The sequence below is a fragment of the Haliotis cracherodii genome, unplaced genomic scaffold, assembly GCF_022045235.1.
Source record: "Haliotis cracherodii isolate W230 unplaced genomic scaffold, xgHalCrac1.p SCAF_13, whole genome shotgun sequence".
Classification (NCBI taxonomy): Eukaryota; Metazoa; Mollusca; class Gastropoda; order Lepetellida; family Haliotidae; genus Haliotis; species Haliotis cracherodii.
The window spans coordinates 31,486,624-31,511,083 of record NW_027266268.1 but is presented as its reverse complement, the minus strand read 5'-3'; the positions used below and the strand labels follow the sequence as shown (position 1 = coordinate 31,511,083).

The 24,460-nt window shown below is 39.8% G+C and overlaps 1 protein-coding gene across 4 annotated transcripts in view; it reads left to right on the top strand.

Moving 5' to 3' along the window:
- LOC139459838 (influenza virus NS1A-binding protein homolog) overlaps positions 1–24,460 on the top strand; it is a 54,743-nt gene that overhangs the window by 3,814 nt on the left and 26,469 nt on the right. Inside the window, exon 1 of one of the 4 annotated variants that reach the window (XM_071241543.1) lies at positions 3,652–3,735. The exons of 1 other annotated variant lie outside the window; for it this stretch is intronic. In XM_071241543.1, coding sequence (XP_071097644.1) covers positions 3,707–3,735 — 29 coding nt within the window. In that variant the 5' untranslated portion in view covers positions 3,652–3,706. Of the gene's footprint in view, positions 1–3,651; positions 3,736–6,372; positions 6,485–17,330; positions 17,409–24,460 lie in introns of those variants that run through there. 2 more of the 4 variants (XM_071241544.1, XM_071241545.1) reach the window with 2 other exon arrangements.

The window sequence follows — 24,460 nt, the reverse complement described above, 5'->3', positions numbered from 1 at the left end:
AGTGACTTACAGCATTCATTGACGAAGAACCGGCCATCCGTAATTCAGGGTCAGAGTATGCTAAATATTACTCATGCCATTTTACAAAAGAAAATTAAGAGATATGTGTGAAATTTCACTGAAATAAGTCTATTGTTCAGATAACGTAATGTTATCGTCATGAACAATGGGGAACTTTATAGTGTATTGTTCTCAACATTGAAGCAATTGGGAAATAAACTTATTCTGTTTTAAATGTATTATACAGAATAGGTTTATCTTCACGCTACCATGAACTGAAACCTTAGGGACACTTGTTTTTTTTATATTTTATCATCCAAAACTGACTCCCACAGGAGATATGGTTACATTGTAGATATCGCTGCAATGAAATTGCATCACAATGCTTTGCAGACCATTGTGACGTCATTGATACATGACGTCACAATCAAATGACTAATCACTAGTAGCTCTGTTTCTGAAGCTGTTAGCAGTACTGTTTACAATCTGAAAAAATTTGGAAGAATGATGTTGGAATTTAAATAGAATCTCACCCTTGCGTCGTTTGATATCAAATATATCAACACTCAGAGTTTTTCAACTTTTATTAACTCGTGTTGTTATATTTGATATCAAAAGACACTCAGATGAGATTCTCTATTTCAACATAGTATCTTGAAATTTCAACATATAGTATCTTGAAATTTCAACATAGGATCTTGAAATTTCAACATATAGTATCTTGAAATTTCAACATATAGTATCTTGAAATTTCATCATAGTATCTTGAAATTGCATGAAAAAATATAACCAATGGCCCCAAAAGGCTTCCGTAACCATGACAGAACACTTTTCTTCAAACGGACGTTTTCGTTTCAGTGATGCGATTACAAGTTTCTATCGCTCACAGACCTCTTCAAATTTAGTAACATTAACCAATCAGAATCGATCATCCTTCAGTGTCATTGTAGAACGATCACTTCAACTTACCTCGGTATCGATACTCGCTAAAACACACGTGCAAGTATCGGAAAAATATCACACGTGACCCGGAGGCGGTCGGGTAGCCTAGTGGTTAAAGCGTTCGCTCGTCACGCCGAAGACTATCGCCGTGATATTGCTGGAATATTGCTAAAAGCGGTGTAAAACCATACTCACTCACTCACACGTGACCCAATCTTACTGCATGGGTAATATTCAACTTTCTGTGCAAGTACGTTCAATACTACCGGATGTTCAAGATTGTCAGAGAGCACGGGTGACCCAGTCGTCTAGGGCGCCATGATTTTTGGGCACGCCGGAAACCTATGATCGTTGGTTTTTGTCCCGGTTCGCACTGATTATGTTTCTAGGTTTGTCAGCACCATACACGTGCTCGTGGGTTTCACCAAAGTGGTAAACGTCTGAGAACTGCATCACTTGGGGCTTTCCTCCCACATTAAGCTGACACGCCGTGATATAACTGGAATACTGTCAAAAGCGGCGTTAAACCAAACTTACTCACTCACTCACTCAAGATTTTCAAATCAATCTTCTTCATAATATCCACGGTTGTCCGACTCCCCATTGTTCTCGGTGCCTTAGGTTAGGTGCCTGACATTGGGAGAGTACCCGAGTTTGCCACCAGGAATACAGCCCTTCTGACAATCTGGGTAATGCAGAAGGCTGCAATGTTGGGGAGTCTTCACATTCTCCAAAAATGTTCTGGGTGGGTTTGACTAGGCAGCGCTTCCTGGGAGAAGTCCCATTCGCTGTCAGGGATGCGTGTGGAGGGGGCAAGCGGGTGGGAATGTGGTTTGCGTTCATATTACCATCTCATATTACCGTCTCATTGACTGACCAATTGCAAGGGACTAGCCTCTGCGATTTAGCAGTTCTAGCAATATTGATTTCAGTCTCTCAAAGCTCACGTTGTTTGCCTGCAAACAATAAAATGATGAAAAATCAGTACAATGTGTCAATTAGTCAAATTACACCGAGACAATGTCTCAATTAGACGAATTACTGTCTCAATCAGTCGAACAGAGACAATATCTAAGTGCAAGGTCTAGTCCTTGGTGAGGGGCAATCCCAGCTAACACACGACGTTGTCACAACGTTGTGGAAAGGTTGTGGATTGGTAACGTCGTGATATTACGTTGTCACAACGTTGATATAACGTCAACGTGCAACGTTATTTCACAACGTTTGCTTCTCGATAGTCATAAAGGAATAGAACAGCTTTATCAAAATCAACATGAATTTGTCAGAATACCAAGGCAGTAATGCATTATCTTTGTATATATTCGGCATTTAAATTTTCATCTCTTAATACTAAAATTTCCAGAACGTAATTGCGTACGTTGTTTAACGTCGGGTTCAAGGTTATTTCACTCATTTAGCGACGTGCATGAATGTGTGTGACTGCTTGTTGTACTAGTGCGGACTGATGACGATTTTATAGTGCTAGCCCACTGAAATACAATGCCCAAGTTTAACATGGATACCCTTCTCAGACATAGTATACTGGCTCCGAGCTGACCAGTCCTTGCTTTATTGTCTTAATGTCGAGCGCCAGGCAAGGTAACAAAACATACCATTTTAACGTATTGTAGTATGACGCGGCTTGGGGATCGAACCACCGACCTTCCTCTCTTCGTCCAGACACGATTATTCCCAGGCCGCCGGCATATGACTGGAATATTGCTGAGTGTCATTTCTTTTAACCACGTTGTCTGCTAGCTCAAATTTTATATGCATGTTTTAAACAGTCACTGATTACAATAATTAGACAAAGGCAATGACAGTTTCACACCAATTACAACGTCTAGACCTAGACAGAAAATGGACCTTGCAGCAATGTCTCTCATTAGTGGTAGTGAACGCGTGAAGAACCGGTGTAGAATAGGTCTTCAGCAACCAATGCTTCTCGTAAGAGGCGACTATGCTTGTCGTAAGTGAGGCTCGCTCGTATCCCAAGTGCGTGGATCGATGCTCATGATGTAAATCACTGGATTGTCTGGTCCAGACTCGATTACTTGCAGACCGCCGTCATAGCTGGAATATTGCTGAGTGTGGCGTTAAACAACAAACAAAACAAACAAACAGACGGTACCCAAATTAACGGTAGTCATCGATCAGTCACTTCGCAAACGGATTGGGGGTACGTTTTGTGTTACAAAAACTTAGATCAATACATAGCATTTATTCAATTAAATATTTGTTGTGTGAGATACGTTTAATCAACATGTAAAACTAACGTATACACAGTAAGGGGTGTGGCGTATTTACGCCACGTGTTATTGTAGATCTTCCAGTCCATCAATGTGACTCGATGATTATCTTTAAATAAAAGATCCTTCCTCTGTCGGGTATTTAAAATATCATATCACGGCCTCATCACACGTGGCAACATAAGTTTGAAAAATTCTGATTTAATTACTTACCAAAAATTAACATTAAGATTTATAAAATACAAACCTGTCACACAAACCGAGCCTGTCACACGACATCTTTATATGTGAATAGAAACCAGCTTTACATGGACGTCAACACCTTTCTGAAAACGTGAAAACAGATCACGAGTGATTTGTACACAGGTAGGGTACGTGATATAAACCAGCCCTGCAACCAGCATTGTTATAGTATACGCATAACAAACGCCCCGATCGGGTATAAATAAGATGGGCGTGAATGTAGACAAGTATATAGTCACTTATCTGAAGAAGTCGCCAGGCATGTATGGAACATGATTCATGTTGTGAACGGAAACAGACTGTGAGTGTTGAAAGAATGCATTTCTGTATACGTATTTAGGATGATGTGATCATTTCTGTTTTTTCCTCTTCCATCTGATAACGATATGATAACGTCAATTATTCTTTTTTATTTCTTAAATTTTAATTTCGACATTTATCGTGCTTATTGTGAATAGTTATAAACAACATCGGGAGATAAACGTGGTCAAAATGTATACAGATTACTTTAAGAATTTGGAACAAAATCAACCAATAGTGTATAAAACGATTTAAACATGCATGTGTACATCGAAGGTATCATTTGTTTGTTTGTATGTTGTTTAACGCCGCACTCAGCGATATTCCAGCTTTATGACAGCGGTCTGTAAATAATCGAGTCTGGACCAGACAATCCAGTGATTAATAACATAAGCATCGATCCACGCAATTGGGATCGATGTCATACATCAACCAAGTCTGACCACCCGATCTCGTTGGTCGCCTCTTACGACAAGCATATTTTTTAGCGGGAAGTGTCTTGTGAGTTGTTCCCCATAGACGTAGCCGGGCAACGAAAACAAAATGCCCGAACGATCTCATAAAGAAATCGGAGAAATAGGACTATCGGTATTGGGAGAAAATGTACAGATAATCGACGTGAGGAAGGTGAGAAAATGCGGGAAATACCAAACTTAACCCCCCTGTTAATAAAATGGACTTGTCCGACATTGCCGAGGTCGGATTCTATTCAGGGAGTCATCATTATTAAATAGGGGATTTTTTCTAAAGCTTGTACATTTTATTAACATCCTTAATTAGACTGTACATATATATTGAAGGCGACTATGCTTGTCGTAAGAGGCGACTAACGAGATCGGGTGGTCAGGCTCGCTGACTTGGTTGAGGCATGTCATCGATCCCAATTGCTTGGATCGGTGCTAATGATATTAATCACTGGATTGTCTGGTCTAGACTCGATTATTTACAGACCGCCGTCATATAGCTGGAATATTGCTGAGTGCGGTGTAAAACAACAAAACCAAACCAACCAACTGTGAGCGCAGGACCTGGGAATTTAGTCACAGATGGAATACAATCAACATGTCTAGTGATGTTTAATCGCAACTTTCACATTGGGCGTAAAACAACACACCAACCAACCAACATAATGTTGATATGTCATATAAGAAATAAACGACTCTTTGTCGTTGTTTATCGAACAATAAAACACTGCAGGGACAATAAACCACTCCGACGAATGTCACTGCACTAGTTCCAAAGAACACAAATAAGGGACTTCCGGGTGTTTCGTTGGCGTTTAATTTTTTTGTTTTGTTTGTTTGTTACTTATATACAGTCACCACCTAATTGACGCTAGGGGATCGTTATACATTAGTATGAAGTGAGTAACACTCACCTCTTAACTGGCGATAGGGTATCGCATATAAGATACAAGTCTTTCTGAAAATCGTGTCTTTATTACACTGAGTGAGTGAGTGTGATTTTACGCCGCTTTTAGCAATATTCCAGCAATATCACGGCTGGGGACACCAGAAATGTGCTTCACACATTGTACCCATGTGGGGAGTCGAACTCGGGTCTTCGCCGTGACGAGCGAACGCTTTAACCGCTAGGCTACCCGACCGCCCCCTTTATTACACTCAGAGCGGTAGGCGTCGACGAAGGGCGTGACGGGGGGTCGACTGCCAACCCGGGCGTATCTTTTTTTTCATATCAGTACAAACATACAATTTTATACATGAAAATGATGATTAACAGAAGTACGTACTACATTCTGATTGGACAATATAAGCAAAGAATATTATACAATTTCATTTGAAAATGGACATGAATAAATTGACTTTACCTGACTGATATTTATAGTTATCTGTCAATAATGAAGCTGAGATTTAACTGCAAATGACTAACAACGTTACGAAGGACGGAGAGGCCAAACTTTGACATTTAAGTATCTTATATAACTTGTATTGTGTGACATCAGTACGCCAACTGTGCTACATGATATAATGTGTTACTTTAATTATCTATCATCTATATATATATTTCTTTATTCTTATAAGGTATGGAAATAAGCATGCACATTGTGTGTGTGTGTGTATATATATATATATATATATATATATATATATATATGAGTAACAATACACACACACACACACACACACACACACACACATATATATATGTATATATATATATATATATATATCACATATAGCCGAAAAGTGCCGACTCACCTGCGAATTCAATCCCCATGTAGCGAAATAATATTGCTTTAGTTTTGTAATTATTACCATTTTCTTTAAACATATCGTCATGTCAAGTGATTCTAAACTGCCTTACGCAAGCGTCAAGCCTCTGACATGAAACACAACCTAAACTGTATTTAATATTGCTTCGTCCAGAAACGACATAACATTAGCCAATATGTTGTCACTGAGAGCGGCGTTGGACTAAATCTAGACAGTCGAAATGTTCGCTCAGTCAGTTCCTATCATGGAATGACACGGTCTAAACTGATCAAATAACGACGTATTGAAACGATAACATATCAAAGGATTATCAGTTCAATATTATCAACATGTAGGGACTACGTGACAGTCTAGGCATGTGCTCCAGCCAGCCAGCCAGCCAGCCAATACCAGTCAAGCTTTGTAGCATGACGTCACCTTTCGCATGTATTTGGAGAACTGTGTGAGAAAAACGCTCGCCGTAGAAGACGTAATGATCGCTCTTTTGTGACACACGATGGAAATTAATCAAATAAGGTTAGTTCATTCGTTTTGAATCGTTGAATGTCACATCTTTTAATTTGATGACAACCTTTTCAAATGGCTGAATTGCTGGGAAATGCGCGTAGTGTTTGCACCCCGTCACTTTGCCAGCCTTTCCACGTGCGAGGGGTTGGTAAAAACTTGCCGCTCGTACATTCTCACGTCCACACGCGGTATGGTAGCTGATGTGTGCTCTCTGATGCTTAAATTACGCCAATTGTTTTATTCTGTATGGCTTTGTCTTCATTTGAAAGGGTCATAATGAAGTATTGAAATCACGGAAGTGATCGATTTCATCACTCGTGGCGGGAATAAGAGTGCTTCGTATCGTATGATTCAACTCGCTTCTCGTGGATGGCCTTTGTTGCACGAGACTGCAGAATAACACATGGGCGTATGATATTCGCCACATACCCATATCGGTCCGACATTTTCAATAACGTATCGACAGTACGGCCACCATAATCGCCACATTTGTGTTTGTTTACTTGACCGAGCATATGTAGTCACGTGACTCGCAAAGGTCGTTGACATGGTCAAAGGGTGACGAGACGGCCGCCCCCTCTTTCTGACGGCCATTGTCTGATAAATGTTTACAATGCTATCATGAGGATGGTCTTGACAAGATATGGTTGTAATCACATGAATTTTAGATGATTGTTAAAATCTGATTGCTGACATCGTTTGAAATAATATAGATCCATATCTGCTATTCATAATTATAGTTTTAATATTGAAAAAGTAAAGCGACTCAGGTCAATAAACGTTTGACTTCACCCTGATGTTGGAGAGTTCAACTTGTATATAAACTTATATATTTATATTTCCATATTCTATTATAAATAAAGGTGCCACGTATTAATGACCGCTATGTAATGTCCAGTTTAGATAAGATCCCTACCAGCCGAGTTGCTTTTGCTACTCATCATTTGATGGGCGGGAGAGTGGGGGTAGCCTAGTGGAATAGCGTTTGCTCGTCACACCGAAGGTCCGGGTTTGATTTACCCACATGGGTAGAATGTGTGAAGCCCATTTCTGGAGTCCCCCGCCGTAATATTGCTGGAATTTTGCTAACAGTAACAGTGGCATTAAAAACATACCCACTCTGTCATTTTGATGGGCATATATTTAGGTGTCCATGATACACAAAATTGATTTTTCTCGTAAATGTCAAGTGTATATCTGATTATCCTTATCAGATGGTGAGTAGTATGGAATGGTTGTCCAATATGGTTGACAGTTTGCGATGGGACATTGCATCGCTGGGTCTCAAAGTTTTTCTTCAATCTCATTAATCAGATCTTAGTTCTTGCTACCGCTAAATAAAGATCTGAGGATATCCCATTAGGGGTCACGTCAGAATGACCTTTCATCTGACCAATCAGAGCATCGCTTACCAGATCATGAAAGTGACAGTCGGAATGTGATTTCTAATCATGCAGCCTTGAAAACGTTAAAACAGGTTATTCCGAACGATAGTTACGGGCTTAATGACTGAATCTATACAATCTAGACCATATATCAGCCATTCTAGAACGTTCTTTTGTTCAGGTTTCAAATTTTTAATTTGTCAAAAAATGTTTCGATTCCACACATGGGTACAATGTGTGAAGCCCATTTCTGGTGTCCCCCACTGTGATATTGCTGGAATATTGCTAAAAGCGGCGTAAAACACTACTCATATGGAGCAAAGTGGTATCAAACTATACCCCTAACACCATCGAGCAGTGAATGTAGTTTCAGTCATGGTACAGTGTATGTTACGTAACATTTTGTATGTCATGTAAACAAGGATTAAAGATGGCCTAATGTAGTCCAAAGTTGAACACTCGAATGCCAGGTATGATAAGCAGGGCAGGTATGTTATATAAAGCAAAAAGATCAAGCGATAAGAATCACGTGCAAGGGTCAAGGTCATGTGAACTTTGAGCGTGGTATCATGGTGATCACAATCTGTTAACCTTGCGGACGTTCAGTTGTATGACACTCCACTCTAGGCACTTCACCAGCAAGCATGTGTCCAGCAAGGTGGGTGACTATTTAAGTTAAGCGAGAATTTTCCTAGGTCAATCTATTTTCATGTTCAGTGGACTCCTGAGCAAATTGTTGAGGGTCTAAGGTACCCCAGAATTGCAACAATCTATTTTTTTGTTTTTGTTTTTTCCAAATTTAAGCGGGGGCCCGGGTGGCCCAGTCGTCTTAGGCGCCGCGATTCGCTGTGCAGAGTTGCGTCCCTTGGGCACGCGAGAAATCTATGATTGTGGGTTCGAATCCCGGTTCGCCCCGATTGTGTTTCTAGCTTTGTCAGCACCATACCCGTGCTCGTGGGTTTCATCGAAGTGGTAAATGTCTGAGACCTGCATCACTTCGGGAGTTCTCCCACATTAAGCTGACACGACATGATGTAACTGGAATACTGTTAGGAGCGGCGTTAAACCCAACTCACTCACTCACTCACCAAATTTAAGCTTGAGTCCACCCCCCAAGGAATGTAAATTATTTTGCACCCATTCACAATTTGTATCAGTATCAGTATCAGGAACAATATTTTCCATCTCCTAAAACTACACAAGATCTACGGATCAATTGGACCATCATTTGTCTCTCTCGGTCACAGCAAGATATGGATGGACATTTATTAATGTTTAAAAGTCAAATTGTTTGTGACGATTTCATTTATGAACAGGGGAGACAGATTACCTTGTTGTGTAGGGTGTTACAGTTCACTGTCTAGTGTTGCTTCTCTTAAGGGTTTTACAAAAGTTCTCAGTGTGTAAGACCTTCATCACTTCAGGCTTTCCTCCCACAATAAACCGACATGCTGTGAAGTAACTGGAATACTGTTCAAAGTGGTGTTAAAACCAACTCACTCACTCACCCACTCACTCCTGTTGGAATGTCTGAATTACTGCAAGTCCCTGGTCATATTTTGGGCACAGACCCTGACTAGACTTATTCTGCCCATCATCCCCACAGGGTCCAAGGCATAATGGAGGAATGTATATATTGCCCTGTATTAATGAGGATGAGACAAGGCAGGAAGTTATAAGATGTATCTCGTGTCAGGAGTGTTAGACATTCTCACAGGGTCCAGGGTATGTTTTAAGGATATGTATATTACTCGGTATTAGTGAGTATGAGACAAGGCATGAAGTTATAAACATTTTCACGGGGTCCAGGGTATGATGGGAGAATGTATATATTACCCTGTATTAGTGAGGATGAGACAAGGCATGAAGTTATAAACATTCTCACGGGGTCCAGGGTATGATGGGGGAATGTGTATATTACACTGGATGAGAGAGATCAAGAGGAAGTTATAAAGTGTAGCTCATGTCAGGAGTGTTAATCATTCTCAACATGTGCTCAAAGGGAACACTGTCTGGGCATTCCGTCATGATAACCTCTCAGAAATGGCATCTTAAGTTCACAATAGCTGTCTTTATTATTGCCAGATAGTTGATGTAGTGTAGAGGTGGGAAGTCACCTTGCGACATGTGATACATGGCTTTCATTGTTTTCGCGGGATACACATCTTGCGTGTTTGACATTTAACAGAATACCATTAATCAACAGGATGTTCCATGGTGGGTCTGAGTTACACTTGTCAGTTTAAAGGTCATTGTATGAAAACGGAGCAGACCTATGTTTAATGGGCAGTACCATGACACTCACGCTCTTGTATACAGCCTCATGCAGAGCATGGAACCAACATGGCGCCACCAATTAAAATATTCTGTGAGCGGAGGGACCCGTGAAGATTCCGGGGTAGAATAGGTCTTCAGCATCCCATGCTTGCCGTAAAAGGTGACTATGCTTGTCGTAAAAGACGACTAACGGGATCGGTGGTCAGACTCGCTGACTTGGTTGATGCATGTCATTGATCCCAATTGCATGGATCGATGCTCATGATATTAATCACTGGATTGTCTGGTCCAGGCTCAATTATTTACAGACTGCCGTCATATAGCTTTAATATTGCTGGATGAAAGTGTAACCTTTACACAGACCTACAATTGTCTAGGCTGTGGTTTTCCTGGTCCTCAAAATTTGGTTATCTATTGTCATATATGGTACTTTTTCGGGCAAACAATCTTTTCTAAGGAGGAGCTAGGCAGTTCAAATTTTTAGATTTTATATTACAACACATTTTTCGATGTCGTGGCATTTTGTCAGTCGGTGATTTCTATATTTTCAACATCTCTGAAACTACAAGGCCTAAGGAGCTGAAACTTTGTATGAATTATTTCAGCTATGGAATCTCTGACCTAATCTTAAACGGTCATTTTTAACCATTTCTCGGTCATGAAATTTCACATGCAGCAATTTCTGGGTTGCTTTTTCCAGGAACAATTATTTCCAAAAGTTGAGTGTACAGGGGACATAATCTGTGTTATTGACTTTCCGAGAAAATGTTGAAATATGTGGGTTTAATGATTTCAAGTGGGAAAAGAAGCTTATATTATTTGGACAATGTGTTCACAAGATGCCACGTTTGTTGTTCCTCTTTGCAAACAGTGACACAAATGGGACAAACCAACCAATCATAATGAAGCAAAGACGTAATGCCCAGGGAGAAATACTGAAAATATTCTCACCTTTAGTCGTGCCCACTTGGTAATATACGAAGAGGATTACAGGTCACACAATGGTCTGTAGGACCAATGAAAATGTTTCTCAGGGAGGATGAACATTGTGGATCAGCTTGTGTTTACCTGTTTGAATGTCACATGGCTTGATATGGAAGGACGACAGGTTTATGTTATGCTGTCAACTCCAGGTTGTAATATATTAAATGCTTCAAAAATACCATTTATTTAGTGATGGGGTCTTTGATGTCATGTTTTTAAAAATGAAAGGGAAAGCAGGAAGCTTTCCTGGGCTTGATCTTGTTTCTATGACGTTTGGTGTGCAGGGGTAGATTTAACAACAAATTTGTATGTAGCCAGCAGGGCTTGCTCCTTTTAAAAGTAACTGGCACTGCTCCAAACTACCTGGCCTCCTTATTGGTGGAGGCCACGAAGTGGCCGAACCTGAGGTCTCGTCGACACCTAGTGGGACTCTGAAAAACATGGAACTCCTCACCCCTTAGACGTCTGTTCTTTCACCCTGAGATTAAATCTTGGCCTCCATTTGCCTCAGGCAGTTTATGAGCAAATAAAGATGTTGTAGACATTACAAAATGGAGGCTGGTTGTCTTTTTACCGAGATGATCAACATAATATCTCTTTTAGTTGACCATTCACACGACCTCATCCCCCCTTAATATTTTCTAATCGATATTACATGATTCACAAGCAGTGTTCCATTAAAAAACTAAAGATGTGGTGAAGGGGTGAAATTTTGACCAGCAAGACGGGCCGTCTACGTTACGTTTCAGCAAGCCCTTTGTAATCTAGACCACCTCCGTGGTCCAGTGGTAGAGCGTCCGCCCGGAGAGCGGAAGGTCCGGGATTTGATCCCTGGCCGCGTCATACCAAAAGACGTTAAAAGATGGTACTTGTTGTTACCCTGTCTTGCGCTCGGCATTAAGGGGTTAAAGCAAGGACTGGTCGGCTCGGAGTCAGTATACTGTGTCTGAGTGGGGTATTCATGTTATACTGCGGCATGGTATCTCAGTGGGCTAGCACGATAAATCGGCATCAGTCCGGTCTAGTACAAGCAGCCACACACACACAAGTGCATGCACGTCGCTATATAAGTGCAATAATCTTGGACGCAACGTTAAAACCCAATTTCACCTCACCTCAGCCTTTGTAATCTTAGCTGGCCACAGGCCAACAGGCCAGCAGTTAAATCAACCTTGGTGTGATTGGCCTCCACAAATACAGTATGTTGTGTTGGGACAGGAACTAGTTAAGGCCAGTGTCGAGATATCATGACTAGTCAGTGTTGTCAAGTCCGACTGATTGGTCCGTGCGGGGATATCATAATTGTGATCATGATACTTAATCAGTGTTGACAAGTCCCAGTAACTGGCCTGTGTGGGGATATCATTATCATGATTATAGTAATGAATTGGTGTCGTTATCGGCAATACCGCTGTGATCAATACCCGACTTGGCTCTCCACCAACCAACCTGCTTCATGTACAGGGAATAACTTCATGCCATGCATTGTTCAGTGTTGGTACCCAGCTACGAATACTCCGATATCGTCTTACACACTCAGCAAAATCCATTTGAACTCATTCATAACTGTTTATTGGTGTTAGTAATTTTGTATACCCTATTTTATTTATTCTGTAGTTGATTGTTGTAATAATTTTCGTGATTGTATGTTAGATTGTTTGATTGTATAATGTACTTGGCAACAGACGCAGACTGATTTGAGAACTGGGTCGGGTGATCCTTTGTATATTTGAGGGGTATCAAATATGGCCATACCTGGTGAAGAAGGTGGATGGGGTACAACCCGTGAAGATCGGTGGCAGAATAGGTTACACTATGCTTAAAAGGCGACTATGCTTGTAGTAAGAGGCGACTAACAGGATTGGTTGGTCAGACTCACTGACTTTGACTGATGCATTTCATTGTATCCCAATTTTGTAAATTGATGCTCATAATGTCAATCACTGGATTTTCTGGTCCAGATTTCATTCTTTACAAATCACCATCACATAGCTGTAATATTGCTGAGTGCGGCATTAAACAACAAACAAACACACACACAAACAGAAGCTTGTATCCACAGTCCTGTACAGCGGCCATGGCTACATAATAGTCCTGTACAGCGGCCATGGCTACATAATAGTCCTGTACAGCGGCCATGGCTACATAATAGTCCTGTACAGCGGCCATGGCTACATAATTGCAGTGTCAATTGGAACATTGTCCTGAGAGCAGCATGTTGAAGCTTGTCACGGGTCTTTTCTTGGATACACCAGCACAGTGTTTTCAATAAGTTGGCCTAGTATTCACCTCTCATAGTTGTCCACCGTGGTAAACACTTGAAATGTAGTATGTCTGGAGCAAGGTGGCCATAATGTTTTCAGTGGATCTGGTTGTTTTGGTTTTGGAGAACCGAAGTGTTTCTACTGGCATTGTGTCCTGATTTGGTCATATTTGGAAAGTCATTGTCATTGTTTGAACTGACATTGTCATTGTTTGAACCGACATTGTCATTGTTTGAACCGACATTGTCATTATTTGAACTGACATTGCCATTGTCATTATTTGAACTGACATTGTCATTGTTAGAACTGAGATTGTCATTGTTTGAACTGACATTGCCATTGTCATTATTTGAACTGACATTGTCAATGTCACTATCTAGACTGACGTTGCTATTGTCATTGTTTGGACTGATATTGTCATTATTGGACTGAAATTGTCATTATTTTGACTTTGTGAAGCAATTGATATTTTGGTGTTGTGTGGTCATATTTGGGACTAGCGTCCTAGTTGATGTATGTTATGACAGAATTTGTTGATTGTTTTATGGAAACATGTCTGTGTATTTAAGGTTTGTTTAATGAACTTGAAGTTTTAAATCCTTTTGATGACAGCACAGACAGCATGTTAACCAACGAGGTATGTAGGCATGTACAAAACACGTGATCAGACTGTCACATTTGTCTCCTGCCAAGTAGGATTACCGACCTCATGACACATCGTCTGATCATAATCATAACACCTAGCATTACGACTATAATCATACCCAGCATGCAACATCTCTGGCATACGGACAACAGCCAGTCAATACAGCACCAGCTTGACCTCTGACCCAGTCTAGTTGATGATTAGCCTTCTAATGCATCCCCAGTGTAATTAAAGCTACCTAGACAGTTTTTACAGTAGGTCGTCTCAAAGATGAAGGGCATTCAAATAAGCCTTGATTTTAAACGGCAGGATTTCCTTTGAGGGGATGGGTTTCAGTGTGTTCTGAACATCATGGGACGAGAGGCGCTCTTTGAAGGAGCTTCACTGCGATGGTCGTTCTTGTCCACTGAATATGGCATGAGAGATTAAAGCAGTGATTTATGTGAGGTGGTATTGATTTTGATATTAGTGCAGGGTTGAGCATGTGTTTTTTGGTATGATTTATGATAAATATAGTCGATCTATTTCAAGGACAAAAACAAGTTTTTCTTTATTTCTAATCCTGGCAATGGCTCTAATTGAACCTAGCGTTTATGATGTTTATCGATCACCAATCACTTTTTTTCTCATCATGGCCTAATTACATTATTCAATGCTACTGTATAATATATGATAATTGATCGATTGACATGAAGGTAGGTATGTGTGAATAGACAGAGCCCAGTTTAGATATGGCTTTGTTTTGTTTGTTTTTGAATGCCGCTCTCTGCAATATTCCAGCCATATGCTGACAGTCTGCTAAAAATCAATTCCAGTGATTAACATCATGAGCATCGATCAACACTTCTGACTAAAAATAGCTTAATGACTTTGAGTAGATGGATAGTCAAGAACTTTGAATACAAATAATAATAAATAACTTGTTAATTTTCACAACAAATACAGTTGACATGAGACTATATCAACAGTTGTCCATGAGCAACTGTGGGACTCGTCTGGCCAAGAATGTTTATTTTAGCAGTCATGTATCAGACAACAACAAACAAAACACTTGTTTACATTGATTGAGTGTGATAGTACACTGCTTTTAGCAAACTACTGTGATCAGTGGTGATGACATGATCTTTTTCTCTCCATGGGATGTTCGATTCCTGTGAGTCAGGCGAAGATGGTTTGTTTGCTTGCTTGTTGTCCAAACCTTGGTTCTTGCTGAGCAAAGAGACAATGGTATTGGTGTGTCAGGCTCCATGTTTATGTTTTATCTTTTTTGTTTTGTTTTGTTTGTTGTTTAATGCCACACCTGGCATTATTTCAGTCTGTAAATAATCAAGTCTGGACCAGACAATCCAGTGATTGATACCATGAGCATCGATCCACGCAATTTGGGTACAATAACATAGATCAACCAAGTCAGAGAGCCTGACCACCCGATCCCGTTAGTCGCGTCTTACGACAAGCATAGTTGCCTCTTACGGCAAGCATGGGTTCCTGAAGACCAATTCTACACCGGATCTTCACAGGTCAATGATAGTAATTGTACCACAGACGTGTGATAATTTTACTGCAGAATTCGTCTCGTGCTGAAAAAGGTCATCTTCCTGAGGCAAGAGTGTTAACTGACTTTAAAAGTCCAGTTTCCACCCTTGCTGAACTAGGCTCGAATTCCTGGGCTCGATCGTAGCGCCACCAGTGGCTATTACCAGTTATGTTCCTCCTAAGCCTCTCCTATGGACCAATCAGATTCAACCTCTCGTATCACTTGCGTTTGCGTCACACAAAATGGTGGCGCCCAGTCAGGACGATCTGATCAATGATCAAGATCTATATTGTGATAAAAGGGGTCTTACATCGCGAAATGCATCAAATCATGTGAGCACCTTGATTAAAAACATGAAAAGATTTGGAAAATATCTGCTGACAACGAGTTCGCGATGCACTTGCTTTGCAAATCTGCACGGCAGTTTATGAACCGGATTTTGATTTCGGTGCGCGATTTTGATTTGACTATGCATAGACTCGTAAGTCCAGCCAAAATGTAACTCCATAATACCAGCCTAGTTCGGCAAGGGTGGAAACTGGACTTTTATAGTCAGTTACCTCCCTTGCCTCGGGAAGATGGAAACAGGTAAAAATTGGACGAACTGTGCCAGGGAGCATGTAGCTGAGCTAATATTTGGGGCGTCATAAAACAACACTTGCTCACTTTGAATAGAGCTGGCAGCTGCTGTTCGTGGAAGTGTTATGGTGAAATATTGCATTTCATTTTTGTGAAATCCTGTACAATATTGCTTCAGCAGCAGATGGCAATCTTCTCAATATTCCTTAACCTGGGACTGCATCCGTGACAAAACAGCACTTTGCCTATAAAAACATGACCCTGTTTTAAATGGATACAATTATGACTGCATCTGTTCACCATTTGAGTGAGTCATCATTCCAGCCTGTCATTATTCATAAGGTACCTTAATCAAGTGTCACCGCTTGTTACTAGAATTTTGTGAGGTATGTGAGTCATTGACAACCACATGTTTGACATATCAATTTCATGCAATCAGGTGAAAATGGGTTTGAAGCAATGATAAATTATTTATTAGATTTCCAACCTATAGTTGCTCTACTAGCGACATACAGGGTTGTGTTCAGGCTGACTTCATTAATTGCAATGTACCTTGAATCGTTGCTCATCATATCAATCACTGGTTTGTCTGGTCCCGCTTAAATATTGTACAGGCTGCCCTCGTACATGCGGACTATGACTGAGTATGGTGTTAACCAACGAGCAAAAACTTGTGGCTGACAGCCCTATGTAATAACTGATTGATGTGGAAATTTTCGTTTTGGAACGAAGCCTTTCATTGTCCCAGGCAATACATCACTTTCCTTGAAGTAGTTGACAAAGTCTCAAGCTCTAGATTTGATTGCATGTTGATAGTGCTACAATCGGGTACTCAACCTACTGGCCTTAAGCAACATATTCAAAATGAATTTCAGAATTGTCATGCTTACCATTCCTGTGGATACGTAAGGCTTTACCTACAGCCATATTGCATTAGTGATGTATTAGTATTGCAAATGGAACACTCCTGCCATGATGTTTCATAACATCCCATGTACGCCAGACATACCATCAGGGAGATTACACCAGATCTTTGACAGTCATCCTACATAAGCTGAGCCAGCGGAAGCCGACAGACTTAATGAAGCACTGCACCTGTCCTCGTAATTGCTATGAGAGCATAGCTATTTTTAGCCAAGTAGAAGCCACTGGCAGTAGTATTTAACTGGTGTGGACTGGTTGTGCGACCACTAATCGTATTGACATTGGGAAAGAAGGTTTGACAGGGAATTCCTTATGACATACATCTTGTATCGCTCAGGTAGGTGATAAAACTCTAAGACACTGGTTCAGTGCTTCAATTCAAATGTGTTAGCTAATGGATGTCACTAAACGTTTAAGAGCTTTGTTCCTTAAAATAGTTTCGATATTATCTGATATGTTTTCAGTCGCTGTCAATATTTTGATTAATAATTATGGTCATTATTTATATTGTTATTCTTATTGTTATGAGTGTTATGTGACCCACCTTTAAAATGTTGCTGAGGTTGTGATATCAAACAAACAAATATGTGCTGAATTGAATGGCTGGTTGAGGTGCTATTTGATGTGCAGAGTTGCTTCCCTTTGTTGTGCCAGGATCTAGTGATCATGGTCTCAGAACCTGATTATGTCCTTGCTGGCTAGAAATGACTGATTTGTTTCAATTTGGGATTTTTAACTAACAGACCATTTTATTACTGAAATAATGTTCAAAGCATTTAACATAAATAATACCTAATAAAAAATCTAATATTGTCACCTTATTATTACTTTGACAGCCTAATGGTAAGACAACTGAACGAACAACTTTATATTGGTGTATTTGAAATTCTGTTAAGTCATCTGTACAGCCTATTGTACTGGTTCAGCAAGTAAGGAATTATCAGACAATCACAAACTTCTGTATGTAATACAGATATGACAAAGACATAGACCCGTGAAGATCCAGGGTAGAATTGCTGTTAAAGGTGACTATACATGTCTAAAGAGGCGACTAACAGGATTGGGTGGTCAGGCTCCCTGACTTGGTTGATGCATGTCATCTTATCCCATTTGTGTGGATCGATGCTCATGATGACAATCACTGGATTGTCTGGTCCAGACTTGATTATTTACAGACTGCCATCATATAGCTGGAATATTGCTGAGTGTGGCGTTAAACAACAAATAAACAAACAAAGACACATAAGTCTACCAGCCCAAACTTATCTTTTGGAGATTTGTTTATTATATCTAAAAATGGTATTACGGACTACCTTATATATCTCTCAACTCTTTTCTGATTCAGTTTAGTAGCTGAGGTCGTATACTGGAGTTTTGCCAGAAATACATACATTAACATGATTTTTGTAATATAGCTTTGTCGTATGAATAACTATCAGATCCTGACAACTTGAATACTGTATATATATTAACGCCTCTTCTATTTGTGTGTCAATTTCTTGATCATGTTTGTTGATGGCTGTATAAGTGTATGTTGACACAGATGTGTTTCACGGGGAAAACAATCAATATTGCCAGTTGGCACTGGTCTGTGCAGGATGTTGCCGACAGAAACCTGTTCAGGGTCACAAGTTTTGGATAGGGTTCAATGATCGTCTTTGATGAAATTTTTTTTCATTTCGAATGTGACTATTGAAAAGGTTATTTTTCTTCCTTGACCATTCATGCACTCAATTTTTCTTTCTTTCACTTTCGCTTTATTTCTCTCATTCTATTTCAGTCACTCCTCTTGCGCAATACCTTCATGCACTCACACACTTCATCATCCCAAGTTAAATCCGCTGCAAGCGACCATGCTTAATCTAAAATAGTCTGTTATATTCAAGAGCTTTTACCATGCTTAATCTAAAATAGTGTGTTATTTTTAAGAGCTTTTACTGAGTGTTGCCAGTATTTTGACCGATATTTTTGTGGTCAGTGCATTTTGCAGTCATCAAAACAAAAAAGTGTTTTTTCATATAAGTTTTTTCACATTTCTTTTAAGTTCAGCGGAATGGAATTGATAAAGATATGTTCACCTAAAGGTGATTGGACTGTACAAATACTGGACAATATCCTATTTGGTTAAAAGGTACAAAACCATTCTTCCCACCTTGTGCTGTAAACATCATGATTTATATATCGTACTCTGTGCTTTGCAGAGTTGCATCCCTTGGGCACGCCAGAAACCTATGATTGTGGGTTCGAATCCCAGTTTGCCCTGATTATGTTTCTAGCTTTGTCAGCACCATACCTGTGCTCGTGGGTTTCACCGAAGTGGTAAACGTCTGAGACCTGCATCACTTGGGGCTTTCCTCCCACATTAAGCTGACATGCCGCGATATAACTGGAATACTGTTAAAAGCGGCGTTAAATCCATCTCTCTCTCTCCCTCTCTCTCTCTCTCTCTCTCTCTCTCTCTCTCTCTCTCTCTCTCTCTACCTCTCTCTCTCTACCTCTCTCTCTCTCTCTACCTCTCTCTACCTCTCTACCTCTACCGCTACCTCTACATCTACCTCCAAAGTGACAAGCAACACAATTATCTTGCTGCCGAGATGTGTATGTATGTGAATGAATCCCTGTAGACAAGATTGCAATTGTGTTGGACAGAACCTATTTATCTAACTGAAGGCTGGCATTTGTCATAACATCTGATATTTATAGAATGGTGTGTTAACCTGGTTAGACCAGACTTTTTAAAAAAAAAAATTTATGTATTTTTAACAAATTTTTCGCCGAAAATGCAGATTGGTAGGTCAGAAAGTATCAATCAAATTCCAATTTCAAATGTATATTTGAATAATTTATAAATATTGAACCTACAGTCTGTATAATTTTTTTGAAACATTATACGTATCACCGGTCAGTGGAATATATAAATGTTCACATGTTTTGGACCTGTTGGAGTCAGCAGATTCTTAAACTAAGCTTTAAAAAACGTCTGACCTTATTAATTAGTAATGCATGTTCTTGATGTAGGAAGTGTTTGCTGAGAAGAATGCGTGTCCGCCATGTATCTCAAATACCACCCCTTGGCCATGAGAGCTGGTAAAACGCCTAGGGTGCTAATTACCCAGAAGACTCTATGCCTTTCTGGAGAGAGACTGAGCGTCAGACATGTTGACAGATTATGTGACAGTGTCTTATCTGTCCTAAACACCATGACTCACTTCCGAATTCAGGGATGACATTTTTATGTTGATATTTTGTACACCAGTTCGTGTCTGTGGATTGTTCAGGTTTTTGATGGTATATTTAGTCAGATTCTGGCAACTACAGTTGCAGTACATGCTGTTTGTAAACTGATGAAGACAATAAAAAGTACATATTGATCTGCGTGGAATCAAAGAGTTACAGAATGTTTGTTAGACATCAAGCAGTAGCATCATCTGGATGTATTTCCTGGGAGAACGTTCATCCCTGCATTTATGACATAGTGTTCTAATTTAAGGAATGGGATAGTTTTTTAGCTAGCATTGAGGATTATGTTTTGCAACATGGTATTCTGAGGTCAATCACTGGATTGTCTGGTCCAGACTTGATTTTTTACAGACCCCTGACATATATATAGCTGGAATATCGCTGAGTGCGGCGATAAACAACGAACAAACAAAACAAACTTACGTCGACCGAGTCGCAAGTCAACATTTCAGCATCTCACTTTCATCAGCAGCAATCTTGATACTCTTCCACCTCCTCATTCCTTCATCACAAGTGTTAAGGCCTATATATATATATTTTTTCGTTGTTTTTTTATTTTGACTGCAAAAAACCTGAAAACAATCTAATTTGAAAAAACATTTAAGTAATTATGTACAATATTTTTAGAGGCTGTCTGTTTTACAGTTAGGTGAAATGGAAAATCCCTCAGTTAATAATTGTTCATAAGAAATGGTGCATAATAAGTTAAAAAATCTTTATTCTAAAAAGATCCAATCAAATATCTTTCAACATCGCTCAGCAATGGTAATTCTGTGATGGTGACCTACAATTTTTGATTCATTAGTAGCAGTACTAATCTGAAAGTTTAAAATTATTTTAAATTTTTTCCCCACCACCTACCTTGATATTTACGCCAGTTATTTTGTAAACCAAATACTAAAAATTATGAGGACTAAGAGGTATAATCTTTCCAGTGACCAGCAGGGAATGTAGTTTGATTGCCAGGATTTATAAAAGGGTACCTTAATTAGAATACTGTTGCAAATATCCTCAAAGGTCCCCCATACTCTCCTGTCATCATTTCAGTCTATTTGAGTATAATTAGCCGATTTGTAAGATGCCGCAAACTGCCCACCGATTTGTTTGAAGGAAGATGTATGTCCAGATGAAAACTTTGAGAGTTCTTGTTTCTGTGTGTTTCACAATGTATTTTATCATACCTCCATGTCAGAATGACAGGATCTGAATGGTTCATGTGATTTTGATAAAATATGATGTTTCCTGCCTTGAAGGGAAATACATTTCTCAGCGGGTGAATAAAACCCTTATACCCCGCCATGAGCAAGTCAGGCTGCACGTGGCTCTCTGAGAGTCAGAACAAATCCTTTATAGTCAGCTTGCAAGCGAAAGTCTGCACACATTTTCCAAGTCAATGAAAGTCACATGACACAGTACAAGCTAACCTCTGCTCAATCGGACAGGTGTTTTCTATCAAATTTGAATTTGTTTTATTTTTCTTGCATTATCATATAAGAACATGTCAGTAAGATAATTTGTTGTAGCAGTATCACTCGAGGTACATGGGGTTTCATGTGTCCCTCGTTAGGTTATATACCACGAGCCGGAGGCCTGCTACAACTTATTTTGGTGTGTACTTGAAGCTGATGGCAGCATTAAAGGAAGACTTACAACAGATGTAGATGGTGATATTACTGTATGACCCCGAGTTCTTTGGGTGTTGTTACGTAAAATGATTTTTTTTAGGCCTTTTGATCCTCAGTGGAAAGTAATAAAATGAATTTGTTCTATATTTCGTAAGACCTATGCTAAAAGCACATCCATGTGCGCCACAAATTGATTACTCAGCAAAATGCATTAGATGGTCAGCTGATAATCACTTGATACCATTCCAAATCCTTTCTCAGACTTGTTCCATAAAATCAATGCAGGAACATTTTCTATGATTAAATTTTCCCAAACAGAAAAGAACAATTTAACAAAGCGAACACATTCCCATAACATACTGTATTTCTCCCATTAGACGCCCGGCCTTTATTAATTTCGCACAGTTCGTTGACCCATAGTCTCTTTGAGGTTCAGGGTCTATTCTGTTTATTGCTGGAGCAGTGGCAACTCGCAACCTTATCGAGTCCCAAATTCTCGTCCTGCGAAGGGTTCGTTGCAGGAAATGGTAATTGTTAATCACCAATGTATCTCAAAATCTTGTGTTGTAATGAGATCGGAATTGTTGACGTAATGATGGATATGGTCCTGCTGCTGAATGTCTACACAAGCGATGTAGTGCACGTATTGGCTTGCCTAATTATCAGAGCTATACTGTCATCCGAGATCAATACATGATCGCCCGTGAGCAACACAGCCTCACTGGTGTATTCTGGGAATGGTGATAATTGGGGCAGCGATTTGATGGTTTATGATTTATGTATGTGTACGAGCAGTGTTTGTCTTCATCACCGGGGAGCAGATGCAACAAGAGTGAGTGAGTGAGTGAGTATGGTTTTACGCCGCTTTTAGCAATATTCCAGCAATATCACGGCGGGGGACACCAGAAATGGGCTTCACACATTGTACCCATGTCGGGAATCGAACCCGGGTCTTCGGCGTGACGAGCGAACGCTTTAACCACTAGGCTACCCGACAGCCCCAGATGCAACAAGAGCCCAACACGACTCCTCCAATGAGAAGTGTAATATGGGGCTTTCAGCTTGATAACTGGACATTGCTTACTGTTCAAGACCCAGAGTTAGTAGAACCAAGAAGTGAAAATCCTTTAAAACATTCTGCTTTGCTACGTACATATTACATACATTATCTGTTCTCCCAGCAATGAATGGGTACCCGGTAGGATGGGATGGTAATGCAGGGCTTGACTGGATTCAACTTTCACCCGGTGCATGTTGACATGGCAACCTTGTTGCAAACATAGCAGGCCTCACAGTTGCGACTAAAACGGTTGCTAATTCGACCTAAATTTTAATTTGTCTACTGTCCAAAATTCAGAGGTTACTGCTAAATGACTACCTTGAAAAATATCTTGTGGCGACAAAATTCTATTGCTTCACATTAAAAGACACAAAATTAAATAATAGCTGATTGGGGAAAACATGTCTGCTAATAATTGTACTTAAGCATAATTCCTCCTATAGTCGACAATGAACAGAAATACATAAATATTAATGGAATTAGTATTTTATTTCAGATCGATAAGCAAGGACATACCTATATAATCTAGTAGCATAAATAGCATCATGGTTTAAGTCACAAATAACTAAAATCAAGTACAGTTTCCACTAATATACAATTCCAAGACTAGTGCTATGACTTGTACATATTAAAATAGTTATTTGCTAAAAGATAATTTCAAATGCATTTGGCTACCTACAATATTGGCTTGACTTCTTGGTTTTACCACTGGCTGCCTGGATAATAAAATACTTGTAGCCAAATATGGCTACTTGGTAAAAAATTAAACTTTGAGGCCTGAATGTGAGATACTGTTCAAAGTGGTTTAGTGTTTAAGCGTTCGCTCGTCACGCTGAAGATCCAGGTTCGATTACCCCCTTGGGTACAATGTGTGAAGCCCATTTCTGGTGTCCCCCGCTGTGATATTGCTGGAATGTTGCTAAAAGTGCCCTAAAACCAAACTCACTCAAAGTGGTAGCAAACTATAACACCATCAAGCAGTGAATGCTTGGTAAAAAATTAAACTTTGAGGCCTGCCTAGATGCTTGAACAAGTCTAAATAAGTAAATCTCATATCTCTGATGAACTGTCCTGATTTTTAAAACAGTTCGTACTTCTGTTACAGTATTTATGTGGCAATGGCAACCGTCATATACTACATAATGACTCATTGGTAGGATAATTTAGATGTGACGTCAACTTCAGTGCCTGATGACGCGAAAGTGCAGGGCCCTGTTCCACAAAGCGACCTTAGTGCTACGTTGATCGTAAGCCTATGGTAAAGTATGGGAGTTACGACCAACTTAGCACTAAGGTCGCTTTGTGGAACAGGACACAGGACATAATCTGATGTACCCAAATTTTGATGACATCAAGCCCAAGAAAGCTGGACAAATTACACATAACGCTGGGATGTAGTATTGTTAATAAGACTTCGAGGTATTGAGTGTGATAGAGATTGATGTTGTGTGGACAATTAAGGGT